Source organism: Patella vulgata, chromosome 4 (genome assembly GCF_932274485.2).
Source record: "Patella vulgata chromosome 4, xgPatVulg1.2, whole genome shotgun sequence".
In the NCBI taxonomy this organism is placed as follows: Eukaryota; Metazoa; Mollusca; class Gastropoda; family Patellidae; genus Patella; species Patella vulgata.
In genome coordinates, this window is record NC_065882.2 from 69,180,067 (window position 1) to 69,193,581 (window position 13,515).

The following is a 13,515-nucleotide window of genomic DNA, read 5'->3' on the forward strand; positions in this document are numbered from 1 at the left end:
GTATTTTTTGTGTCGGGTCTTTACGTGTTGTATTACCTGAATATAAACAATAGGTAAGTGTTATAGTTATTCCCCCTTTTAATGATGTTCACGGATTATCTAATTTAAAATAATTGATGACAAGATGGGTTAATTTCTCTTTTTATTTTTTCAGCTTGATCTTAACCTATATACGACTTAACATGTTCTCGATTTTTCAGGAATCTACTTGACATAAATCATGTTCAGCTTGTATCCACGATATGGCCGCAAACTCCAGTATCCACACTATCACAGCATTTTATATACAAAGCTGAAATAGACCAGAACATGAGCTTAACAAAGGGCTGTACTGGTTGCCCAATTAAATGTCCAAATTCACTCAAAAACAAATCAGCGTGCCAGGGAGACGACTGTCTTTGTTTTAAATCAAACCCTGTTTTGAACTTCCAAACGGTGTTTAACAATACAATGATATCTAAAGAAGAACTGCTTCCTTTTGAAATGATAACATTGAAAGACAAGTCTGTTAAAGATGCGCTTCGACTCCCTAATGCGGTAAAATCGGATGTCAAGGCGATGATACCCAATGAAGGTGTTTATGAAGTTGGTGAGGATATATTGATAAAACTTGAGCTTTATAATGGATATGGTGACAAGGTTAAACGTGGTGGGGATGATGTTCGAGTAAGGATGGTTGAAATAAATAAACAGCTGACAATAGCTGGCCGTGTAAAGGATTATAATAATGGTACTTATATTATAACTATTCCTACTTTATGGAATGGAACAAACAATGTTATTATATACATGCCATATTTTCGAGAAGAGCGCGTTACATTTCTAACATGGACACGACAGTTCAATGCGCTGTTTTATTATAAAGCGAAGTTCACAAAAGGCAGTGAAGTTCAGTTTACATTGTGTTCATCTCGTCCAAATATACCAGGATATGATGTTATATGTAATATGACCTATGAAAATGGTGATGATGAGTGGTATTGTGGGGCACCTCCGTCAAGAAATTTATCATGTCTGGATGTGGTATCGATTATGGATTATCATTTTATAGATGTAGCTATAGCCAATGGCCAACAGTATTTACGTGGAAGGTATGTATGCAGTAGTGTATTAAAATCGCTGATCATCATATCTAACTTTGCACGTCTTAATACACGCTAAGTTATACTCAAATTCAATATAAATAGTTAATTTAAAAAATAAAATATCAACGGGTGTTGATTTAATTGCATTAAAAGAGGAACGACCTCAAGATTTCAGATATGACGTATAGGTGGCACCGATGTGTTTATCAGGGCTACAGACGGATTTGAAAATATGTCCAAAGGCCTATAGTGGCTCTACGGACCACACTTATCTCGAATTCCAACTGTCAAAGGATCTTTTGCTTCGAACAACCAACACGGTGGTTACAATTAATGCACACATCTTGTCAAACCTTCAAAGGATAATCCTAATGTATCTTTAATCTGTATATAACACCATAACAAAACACTTTTTTTTTGTTTATTATTTCCCACTGACATAGTCTTGTGTACACATTTGTCATAAGATTATAAAATTCATTACATTTCACAAATGTTAAGTTAAGTAGCATATTCGCATACCAGCAGTTCAATCATGAAATGAAATGAAATGAAATGGGGTTTAACATCCTACTGTTTTGCTCCTAAACTGGGCTAATGAAGATGGGCATACGCCATACAGTGTGCTATGAGGAAAATTTTGCCCGGGCAGCGGCGCTACGGCCTACTCTTATATCGAATTCCAACTGCCAATGGATTTTTTACGTGCACGCTAATTTGTACACGGGACCTCGGTTTTTCGTCCCATCCGAACGACTAGACAGCTGTCCTTGTCAGGCCCTCCGTCCTGCATCACTGACAAGGGGGAACCAAATCGCCTATTTGACGTAACCTTCAATCTCGAGGTCACCAGGTATACAATTCGAAGTGTACACGTAGCTCTATCGACAAACCATATCTCATTTGAAAATATTGAAAAAACAAAAGAGTTGGTATGTCAAAAATTTTCTTGTCAGACACTTTACCGTAAATAAAGGGGCATAACTTTTATGGCTATTTAAGCACGCTGATTCATATCACAGCAAAGTATTTTTCATATTTAATTCCCGTATGGTATTCAAATGTATGTTATTAATATTCGTACAAAATTACGCGTTTTCGTAATACAATAGGAATAGTTTGTGATGTCAAAACATCTTTTTCTTCTTTATGAAAGTCAACAAAATATTCAAATCCGCATGTAATAGGAACACTTCGCTATTTTGGCTTCAAATTCACAACAGTAATATTCCTTCAAAATTACGTGCCTACATTTATACCACAGCAAATGGATGTAGAACTTCCGAAATAAGAATCGTTTGTGATGTCAACACATCTTTTTCTCCTTTATAAAATTTTCGTTTGGACGCATATTGTCGTATATTTGTTTTGGACACTCTACAGGTTACAACTTTTATCCAATTTCAACAAGACTTGGAATATAGGTTTATCTCTCTAAGATCCCGGTTCCTTTTGATATTGGCATGTATCGAGCCGTAACCTCGTGGACTATGGACCACGATTTTACGAAAAATCCTGTTTTTAGCTTGTGGACACTCGATGTCACAATTTTTAGCCGATTTTGATGAAACGTAAAAGGTATGTTTATAACCCGATGATCTCGGTTCCTTTCGATATTCCCGCATATCGTATGGTAACTGTCTGGAGTATGGCCCACGATTGTACAAAAAAATCGCGTTTTTAGCTCGTAGCTTCTCTAGCGGTCACAATTTCTTATCACTTTTAAAAAATAAAAAACGGTTTGTTATATCACCGATTCACCCTAATGATGGCGGAGTTCGAATTATGTGAAAATTGGACCGAAACTGTCTAACAAAATGGTCGCTCCTCTAAGGCAAATAGTGTTAAAGTATGTAATTCCAAGATTGTGAACACCCTAGAGATCACAATATTTATCCGATGTTTATATCCAAAGATCTCGTTTCCGTTCGATATTCGCGCATATCACACCGTATCGTGCTGAATCATGACCCCTAAATATACGAAAAATCACGTTTTTAGCTTGTAATTGATTTTTATTCGACTTTAATGAAACTTTTATATATACTTTTATATCCCTAAGATCTTGGCTCCTTTTGATATTGTCGTATGTTGGACTGTAATATACTGGATGATGGTCCCTGATTGTATGAAATATCGCTTTTTATTTTGCTTGTTCTCTGCCCATCTCTTGCAAAATGTGAGTGTACCTTGCATGGCAACCGGTTATTCATATTTCATTCCGGTATGGTATTCAAATTTATGTCATTAATATTCCTACAAAATTACGTGTTTTCGTAATACGATAGAATGAAAGCTTGCTGATCCATGCCTGCTTCAATGAAATTCACGCCAGTAATATTCCTCCAAAGTTACGAATCTTCATTTATACGGTAGGAAATGAAAGAAAGTCGTCCAAAATAAGAATTACTTGTGGCGATGTCAAAATATTTTCGTAAAGTAGTAATTTAAAATTACATTAATAGTTAAATTACTTGTAAAAGGCATACATAACTTCAGCGTATGGCGTACGTGACCGTTAACATTTATCATATAGTTTCGTAGTAAGCAGTGCCTTATATGGTAAGCGATCGCGGGAAAGTGCCACTGTAGATGGAAATTTATATATGGTGTCTTAAAAGACGTAGTTTCATTACGGAAAATAAATAAGTTAAAGGTTTTATAGCTAATAATATAAAGAGGTTTTGAAATTTATAATGACTGTCCATTGATTTGGGGTGTTATATATACTATTAGTATAATATGTGACATCATGTACTAGTTTCTACGGGGTGTCGGTTGTTGTTGTTTATTAAAGATTTAACGTCCAATACAATGAATATAATAACATGGATAGGTTGATTTAATTAAATTATTTACGCTTGAAAATTGTTAAAAACACAAATTAAAAAAAAAAGAAGTCCTCAGATACCAAAAATTCCTCAAAGCACACTTATAAACTCGCTGACGTGAGAAGAGGGGGCGGGGCATCTTCCCCCTTTGTCATAATAAAGTTAAAACAGGAGGTCCAACTAACTGATGTTAGGCGTCATCAGAGCGGATAGAAAAAACCCGTGGGGAAAAAGAATCCGCTGGCTTAATGTTGATATCATTGAGATTAAAATGTCCGGCAACGGAGAAACCCCCGAGGTAATCACGTAGATAAGGTTGATACTAACTCTTATTGGATTGATAGATAGTCCGACAAAAAAGAAGTAATGACTTCTGTTCAAGATTAGATTGATGAATTTCCCGACAAAGGAATAAGTCAGTCAAGCAAGGCAGATTAAGCAGGTAAACAGATAGGTGTATTGACACGATAACACGATAAATACCCTGATCATTTAAGTGTGTAATCAATCCAGCCTATTATCAACGATAATCGGGATGAGTGATAGTTATACAATCAGTACACCATAGCGCAGGACATGCCCAGAATGTACGGGCGAAATCCCAACCGGAAATCGACGGGACGAATATCGTAACTTTCGACACAAAGTTTCATACTGTTGAAGGTTAGTTGACAGAGATTTTATTTTTATACGCCCATATTTTCATGTGGGCGTATATTGTCGTCGCCCCTGTCCGTCCGTCCGTCCGTCCACAATTGTTTGCGAACAATCTACAGGTCACAATTTTTATCCGATTTCAATGAAACTTGAAATATAGGTTTATCACCCTAAGATCTCGGCTCCGTTCGATATTGGCACTTAATGGATTATGGCACCTGATTGCACGAAAAATCACGTTTTTAGCTTGTGAACACTGTAGAGGTCACAATTTTTATCCGATTTGGTTTAAACATGAAATGTATGCTTATAACCCAAAGATCTCGGTTCCTGAATTATGGCCCCTGATTGTACGAAAAATCGCGTTTTTAGCTTGTGGACCCTATAGAGGTCATAATTTTTATCCGATTTAAAAAAAAAACCGTATTATTATATCACCATTATACCCTAAGGACGACTGAGTTCAAATTTCGTGAAAATCGGCCCAAAACTGACAGACAAAATGGCCGTCCTTCGTTCTCAAATAGCGTAAAAATATGGTATATCAAGGTTGTGGACCCTATAGAGGTCACAATGTCTATCCGATTTTGTTGAAACTTAAAATGTAAGTTTATAACCCAAAGATGTCGGTTCCTTTCGATATTCGCGCATTTCGGACCGTAACTTCCTGAATTATGGCCCCTGGTTGTTCGAAAAATCGCGTTTTTAGATTGTGGACCCTATAGAGGTCATAATTTTTATCCGATTTAAAAAAAAACGTATTATTATATCACCGTTGCACCCTAAGGACGGCTGAGTTCGAATTTCGTGAAAATCGGCCCAAAACTGACAGACAAAATGGCCGCCCCTCGTTCTCAAGTTGCATAAAAATATGGTATATCAAGGTTGTGGACCCTATAGAGGTCACAATTTTTATCCAATTTTGTTGAAACTTAAAATGTAAGTTTATAACCCAAAGATCTTGGTTCCTTTCGATATTTGCGCATATCGAATTGTAATTTCCGGAATTATGGCCCTTGATTGTAGGAAAAATCACTTTCGTTTTAGCTTGTTTTCAGGTCAAGCTGCAAATAAATGATTTTCCATTTTTATCAAAAACCCTGTTCAAGTGGAATCTGGCAATTTGAAGAAAGGGTATAATTCAGGTATCTGCAGACAGGTATTTTGTGTAGTCTAATGACACCTTCGGAAAGAGAGGTTGCACTGGGTGGCCATTATAATATGGTAGGGTGAGACCCAGACCATAATCACCAACCAAAACCTAGTTGTCAATGGTTGATTAACAGCTGTAGCAATGCTAGAAAAATGGTCGAAATTTGACCTGAAAATCTCAGAAACGGTTGATTTCTAAAATCCGCCGACCCCCACCTTAGGACCTTCTGCATGATTTTCTCGTGGAATGGTTCTTAATTACATTGGCAATGTAATGACCACAGTCCTGCTTTGTGAGTTTCACCTAAATCGGGGAGATGGGTGAAGTGTTATTTGACGTTTAAACCATTTCAACATCAGCTGTAACTTATGATTTAAACACTGAAGTGTTTATGTTAGTCTGGGAAATTTGTTTTGTATCATTGCAGAAACCAGAGAAATCATGTCATGGATAAACAACTTATGGAATGAGATAAAAATGTATTTTATTTATAGTATTTTAAGTTGGTAGTATAAAATACTTATATGGACTGCCTCGTTTGAAAGAGGGGCTGGGGGAGGGTCACGGTGGCTAAGTGGGAAAGACGTTGGCTCGCTAGTCTAGAGGTCGGGTGTTCGATCCCTGCCGAGAAAGTTCATCCAGATTTTCCAGCGTGGTTCCCCCTTGTCAGTGATGCAGGGCGGAGAACCTGTCTAGTCATTAGGATGAGACGAAAAACCGAGGTGCCGTGTACACATTGGCGTGCACGTAAAAGATCACTTGATAGTTGAAATTCGATATAAGAGTAGGCTGTAGTGCCGCTATCCGGGCAAAATTTCCCTCATAGCACACTGTATGGCGTATGCCCGTCTTCATTGGCCCAGTTCGGAGCAAAACAGTAGGACGTTAAACCCCATTTCATTTCATTTCATTTGCCTCGTTTTGAAAAAAATATTTCGATATTATTCATTTTTAAACCGACACCATAATGACCATACAGGCTTAGACATATACTATGTTGTTTAATTGGTCGGCTAACCAGTTGATTAGTTCAAAAGACCAACGCATCATCACACTGATGCAAAGATGTACACATCAGACAAAGATGTTGGCATTTGTTTTTAGTAATTACCGACAAAAATATCAGTAAAAAATAACGAAAATGAAATTGTAATATAATTTTAATACGATTCGGGCTTGTGTTGGCTAGTCATAGACTCAAATCTATTTGCATTGATTCACTTTACTAGACATTTGACTCGCTTCAGTTAATGGCGTTACTCATCTGTTGTGTCACATGATTCAAAACAGTTGTCAAAGAACTCACTTTACCAAACGAGTCACTTGACTCTTTTAACTAGTCGTTTTATGGATTTTTGGGGGTACAATTAATTACAACTGTCAAGCGTCAAGTATTTCACACAGTTACAATATCAGAACCACACCTACTATTGAACAGCAGTGCCGGACTGGTGGGCCAAAGGTCCACACGAGCGCGCAAAAATTGACAACCGCAAACCCATTTCCCAAGCATTTCAGACCAAAGCAGAAGAAGGCAAATGTTTGATTTCCTGATACAATTAGACAACAGAATGACCTAAAAGCACTTTCATAAGATGAATTTGAGAATTCTAGTACACTTCTTTTTTTGTGTTGTTTGTCAGTCATTTTTTCCCTATTTTTTCTTTCTCCTGTGTCCTGTCCCCTCCTTCCTTCTTTCTTTTCTTTCCTCCACCTCTCCTTTCTTTCTCTTTTTTTCTTTTTTCTTTCTCTTTTTTCTTTATAGGCTTAGTGTAATAATATTGCTAGAATTTTTGCTCTTGAAATAAGATGCCTTTATATTTCATTAATTAATATCTTTGGCAAGTTAGTAATTTCACATATATAGTGTGCACTAAATCAACTTAGTCTGAATTACACGTGAGTGGAATTATTCTAATTGCATCATTTTTTTTAAAGTAACCAATCATTTTGTTAATTACACAAGTTCAGGGCCATGATCACGCTTTATGGTGCATGATATTCATTTACCTTTAAAAGAAACCGGGGAACCCTGTAAGTCAGACTTGCATTAGATTCCAGAGATCGAGGGTACATCTGAGTTCCTAGACAGCCGGGAGGCTGGATAGGGTGGAGAAGTGGTTTTAGCTATATAGTATTGTAATTTGTGCTATGCTTGTATACCTGTATTCAGTTATATGCTATATATAAAATGTAGAAGCGAACTATGCATTATTATTCCTGGTAAGACAAACGTCTTAAGAAACTGGAAGAAGTAAATACACAACGTGAAGCAGAAGTAAAGACAGCTAGAGACAAATCCTAGACGATCACAAGGCTACAGAAATATGTAGTAAGAAAAGATGCATGGGTCATACGTAGGATGTGGCGACCGGTTTCCCATAGACGCTCTCCACGTCAGACAGAAGGCTTATGGTGCTACATTAGGCCCACTTTTTTTAAGTGGGCCTAAGCCTGTCACGGACAGGTGGGCCCAGTCCGGCACTGGAACAGGTATTCTGTGCGGGTGATTGAATCTCCGAAGTCTGAGCTATTAACTGAATTCTTTATTTCTGTGAATTATAATAATAATAGTGCACTTTTAACGCACTAAACTCCATACTGCATTTCTTGTTTCCAGATTTAGTTAATAAATTTTGTATGATTTTTTGTTTGTCAAGCCCTCTATCTCACCTCGTTCAATTTCTTAGCGAAATGAAGGATGTGCCACCGATTTTAGTTTTCTGATATCTCAATAATATAGAATACAATGCTATCATTTCAGAGGTAAGACGTTGAGATTATTTAAAGCGTTAAAAGTTAAAGTAAAAGGTCAGTCATATTTCATTGTTGTGTGCACCATATTTCAACCACCTATAAAATTTCTTGATTATACCAGTCGTCCACATTAATCAAACAGTTGCGTGTATTTCATTAGCACACTGCAATCTGATTGTTCGAAATAAACTCTGAATAATAGTTATCAACCCCGAGTCCGATACCAAAGCCATCTGCCCATATTTAATTACTTTACTGCGATATAGTTGGTAAATGTTGGTGTATACTGGATTAAAGGAGCTAAATCGCTAATATTTTGTACCTAGAAATTGGCACAAATGGGTCGCAACACATATAATAATGTAATATGAATTTATATAAACTGTTTTACATTCAGTCGTGTCCGTTTTATTGTGAATTGTCATCAGTTATGTTCGGCGAAATACGCCAGAAGTCTCAACGGCAAGTCAGTTTCTAGCGTCTGGTTATTCCAGTCAACACCGATATTATTTATTGCGCATGCTCTCCAAAAAAGAATATGATATCACCGTTTGACATGACTTGTGCAATATGTCTAGCCTCATTCTTTGAGCACCTTGTTACAAATGGCGCTGAAACGCATTATGGTACACGATTCGTGTACCAATGGTTAAATTTTTTTTTTGTCTTAAATATTGGATATCAGAAGCCCATCTTTTCCAGGTAAGATCCCAACACCAACGCTGATTTAAATTGCAAAAAAAAATCGTGTTTTCAATGTCGAGGATTTTGGATGATATTGAATTACGGACTTAGCTACTTTAACTATAATCTATTTGTCCTGTAAAAGTGCTAATGATATGCGAGGAACCACAATTAATTTTAACAGTTCTGATATTTGAATGTGTAAGTAATTATGACAGAAAATTCAAAACTGTACTAAACTCGTTTCATGTTTTTTTTTGTAGGAGAAGAAGACAACCGACGACATCTACTACCTATTTGCAATAGATTATCCAAATCAAAAACTTGGGATACCTCATCACCAACAGGTTATGCTTCAAAGGGAAAATATTTCCCTATGTACTGTCAAATTAACAAAACCGATGAGGATATTAAAACATGTTTGATAAATACAACTGTAATATTTACTGGAGATTCTACTACAAGGCATTGGTTTATTGGGTTACGGAAATTTATAGAATGTAAGCAAACTGTAGGCACATCGAATTTTAAAAAGTGGACTCGGGTTGCAGAATGCGAAAACAAAAGAATGAACTTGAAAATTCAATGGCGACCGCACAATATGCCAATTTCTAGTGTTGAAAAGCTTCCCAACGAAAAGAAATTAAGAGCCAAATCGATAGCAAATTTATTGGATGATATACCGGCCGAAGGAAGATATATATTTGTTATTCATATGTTTGCTCATTTTGCACGCCATCACTACTATGTTATTCGTGAAAGACTACGACATATTACCGTGGCTCTGCGGCGTGCGTTGGATCGAAATGAGAATTTATTTATAACCGTGAAAGGCCCTCACATGTATAGTGTATCTTGGGTGCCAGGGGTCAGTGATTATACGGGACCATTTGTAGAAAGAGTTCTAAAGAATCAACTCGCAGAATTTCGGAACAGAGTTACATACTTGGATTATTGGGATATGTCTTGTGTTTATGCAAATAGAGACATGCACCCCCCAAATCCTATGCAATGGAACATGCTACGGCTGTTATTTGGCTATGTTTGTCCTTAGTCATAAAAATAATAAAAGCTGAATGTTTGTCAATCAGTTAGACTCGTAAAGTCTGACAGTATACTTTCAGGCATCCACTCAGCTAGGCCTACTAACTTGAAACATTAGGTCAAGTTCTATTTGATATTAACTGTACATAATGCGGGGTTTGTTTCCTAGTACTCAGCCAAATTAAAAACTTGACACTCGGGATTTTTGGGACTAGATTTATAATATTTGGTTTAAGGCAACTATTTTAGTGTTATGTCGTGCACAGACGACCTTGACATCAACAGAAAGCAAGAATACGCCTCGCCTAAAGTCCTTGACATTGATAACGTTCGTGATGTCACAGTACCCCCCAAACTGAAATTCACAGACTTGGAGAACAATCGGAATAAAGTGTTTAGTAACGGATGTGGCCTCCTCTAGCGTCAGTGGTGGATTCACTTGCTGACGAACACGTCGACCCAGTTCGTCCCAGATGTGTTGAATAGGATTAAGGTCGGGGCTTAGCGACGGCCAATCCAGGACTTAGACACCGGCATTTCTTAAAAGATTCTGGGTAGCAGGACTTAGACACCGGCATTTCTTAAAAGATTCTGGGTAGCAATTGCTGTATGGGGTCGAGCATTGTCTCTGCATAAACGGAAGAAGAACAGGTTGCAAAATCTGATCCCTGTACTGGACAGCATTTAAGTTCCCCAAACCATGACGCGGCCGCCACCAAATCGGTCAACTTCTCTGACGCATACTTGAGCGTAACGTTCACCTCGACTGCGGTACACTCGGACCCTGCCATCGGCAAATCTCAAAGTGAATCGAGATTCGTCACTAAAGACAACCGAATTCCACTGTCTTTGTGTAAATGTTATGCGTCTTGTGGCCCACACAAGTCGGTTACGGCGATGAAGAGGTGTCAATATTGGTCCATTATAGGGCCTCCGAGCTCGAAGACCAGCAGTCTGCAAGCGATTTCGATCAGTTTGTGCAGTTACCCTTCCACCAAACATCCCTCTACTTGTGGAGGTTGCAGTGACAAATCTGTTTCTAAGATGACGTAATCGTATTGCTTGATCTTCCTGGAGTGACGTCACACGTGGCGCTCCCGCCCTTGGGCGGTCGGCAATAGTTCCAGTTTGAGGCACTCTCATTCTAAGATTAATTATTGTCTGGCGTGAACAATTAAAGGCTCTTGCAACAGTGACCACGGACTGACCAGCATAGAGCCTACCTACAGCACGTAGACGTTCTACATTTGAAAGGCGCGGCATTTTCTAACAAAGATGAAAATAACAATTTTAATTTGTTTTTCCAGTTCAAGTTACGTGTGCGTGTTCAGTTTAAGCAAACTTGCATCGATTGACCTCACGAGTTTGTGTTTGCACGTGTTTTTCAGGTTTTTCATCTTTATATGCACAAAAATCACGTGATCCACGTGACTTTACAATTTTATGAAATTAAAGGCTTCTTACTACTTACTATCGTTAGAAACACTTTAAAATTTATTTGACTTACCAGAAAAAAATTTTGTTGAAATTCATCAGTGTCAAGTTTTTAATTTGGCTGAGTATATTATTATGGCGGGGTATCGGGTTCAAAATGCGATCTGAGGTAGAAAGTAGAAAATAAAAAGCAAAAGAGAAAATTCCTATCCAAAATGGACATTTTCATATGGGAAACATATACCGCTCGTGCTTTTCAACCTAATACGTCCACCTTTTCAACTTTAAGTCGTAAATATTCTACTTTCAACAACATAATTTCTACTTTCAACAACATAATTTCTACTTTCAACAACATAATTTCCACTTTCAATAATCAACTTTTGACATTCGACTTTCAACTTCAGATTTTCTACTCGAGATTTTCTGCTTGAGATTTTGTCCATGCATATTACGGAAATAAATTTGATCACGTGACTATTTCTGCATGTCATTAAAATACGGTATTTTTCCAGAAAAATGAACGATCCCAGGGAAAGATAACTCTAGTTGTAAGACTAAGATAAGATGGACTCAGACTAGCAATTATTTGCCCATTGTAATCAGCTTAGGTTCCAGCCCCGAGGACCTCTGTAAACTTTGCTGTTTGGTGATGACTTCATTTCCGAGCTTGAAAAGGACGCCCTTGTGTTTACGATGGCCTCTCATATTTGAAGATAACACAAATGGCTTGTATGTTGACGGTTGTGCATATCTCTTGGTCAGGAAAGTTGTAGGCTATGGTGGCTGATTGGTATCATGTCGTGATGTCGTGGCGTCGCCCTTCATAAGGCGACACCACGACAACCCGACAATCCGACATCACGACATTTTTAACCCGACACTACGACATTTTCACCCGGCACCAAAAAATGTCGTAATGTCGCGTAAAAATGTCGTATTATCGGGTTAAAATGTCGTGATGTCGGGTTATCGGCCATATTCCTCTCAATACTATGATTATGTACATTGAAAATTTCCCCGGGATTTTGCAGCGTGGTTTCTCCATGTCGGTAGTGCAGGACAAAAGGCCTGGCAAAGAACAGTGTCTAGTATTGTAGATGGGACAAAAAACAAGCTCCTGTGTACACATTGGCGTGCACATAAAAAGAATCCTTCATAGTTGAAATTCTATGAAGAAATGCCACGGTCCATTGAAAATTTCCGTCATATCACTCTGCATAGCGTATACCTATCTTCAATAGTCCGATTGGTTCGGAAAAGTAGGAAAATGAAATGGGGTTAAACGTCCAACTGTTCTGCTCCGGGATCCACAGTGGCTAAGTGAGTAAGACGTTGGCTCGCTAGCCGTCATATTAATCTGCACAGTGTATGCATATCTTCAATAGTCCGATTGGTTCGGAAAAGTAGGAAAATGAAATGGGGTTTAACGTCCAACTGTTTTGCTCCGGGGGTCACAGTTGCTAAGTGAGTAAGACGCCGGTTCGCTAGCCGGCGTGGTTTCGACTTGTCAGGGGATAACGTATAGTCTTTTAGACGGGACGAATAATCGAGGTTTCATGTACATATAAGCGAGCACGTAAAAGACCCCCTGACAGTTGGAATTCAATATAGGCCGTAGCGCCGCTATCCGGGCAAAGTTTCCCTCACAGTACAATTTATAGCGTATGCCCGTCTTCATTAGCCCAGTCAGAGCAGAACAGTAGGACGTTAAACACAATTTCATTTCATTCAATTTTCCTACTTTTCTGCACCAATCGGGCTATTGAAGATAGGCATACGCTACGCGGAGTACTATGGCGGAAATTTTCAATGGACCGTGGCATTTCTTCATCGAAATTCAACTGTGAAGGATTCTTTTATGTGCACG

General features: G+C 38.1%; 1 protein-coding gene across 1 annotated transcript; it reads left to right on the plus strand.

Annotated features, from left to right (window-relative positions):
• Positions 1-558: 558 nt before the first annotated feature.
• Positions 559-9,729, plus strand: LOC126818037 (NXPE family member 3-like; the record flags this gene model as incomplete). The annotated part of the gene is made up of 2 exons (XM_056100294.1): positions 559-851; positions 9,504-9,729. Coding segments are annotated over exons 1-2 (519 nt in total), but the record flags the coding sequence as incomplete, so codon positions are not given.
• Positions 9,730-13,515: the final 3,786 nt, after the last annotated feature.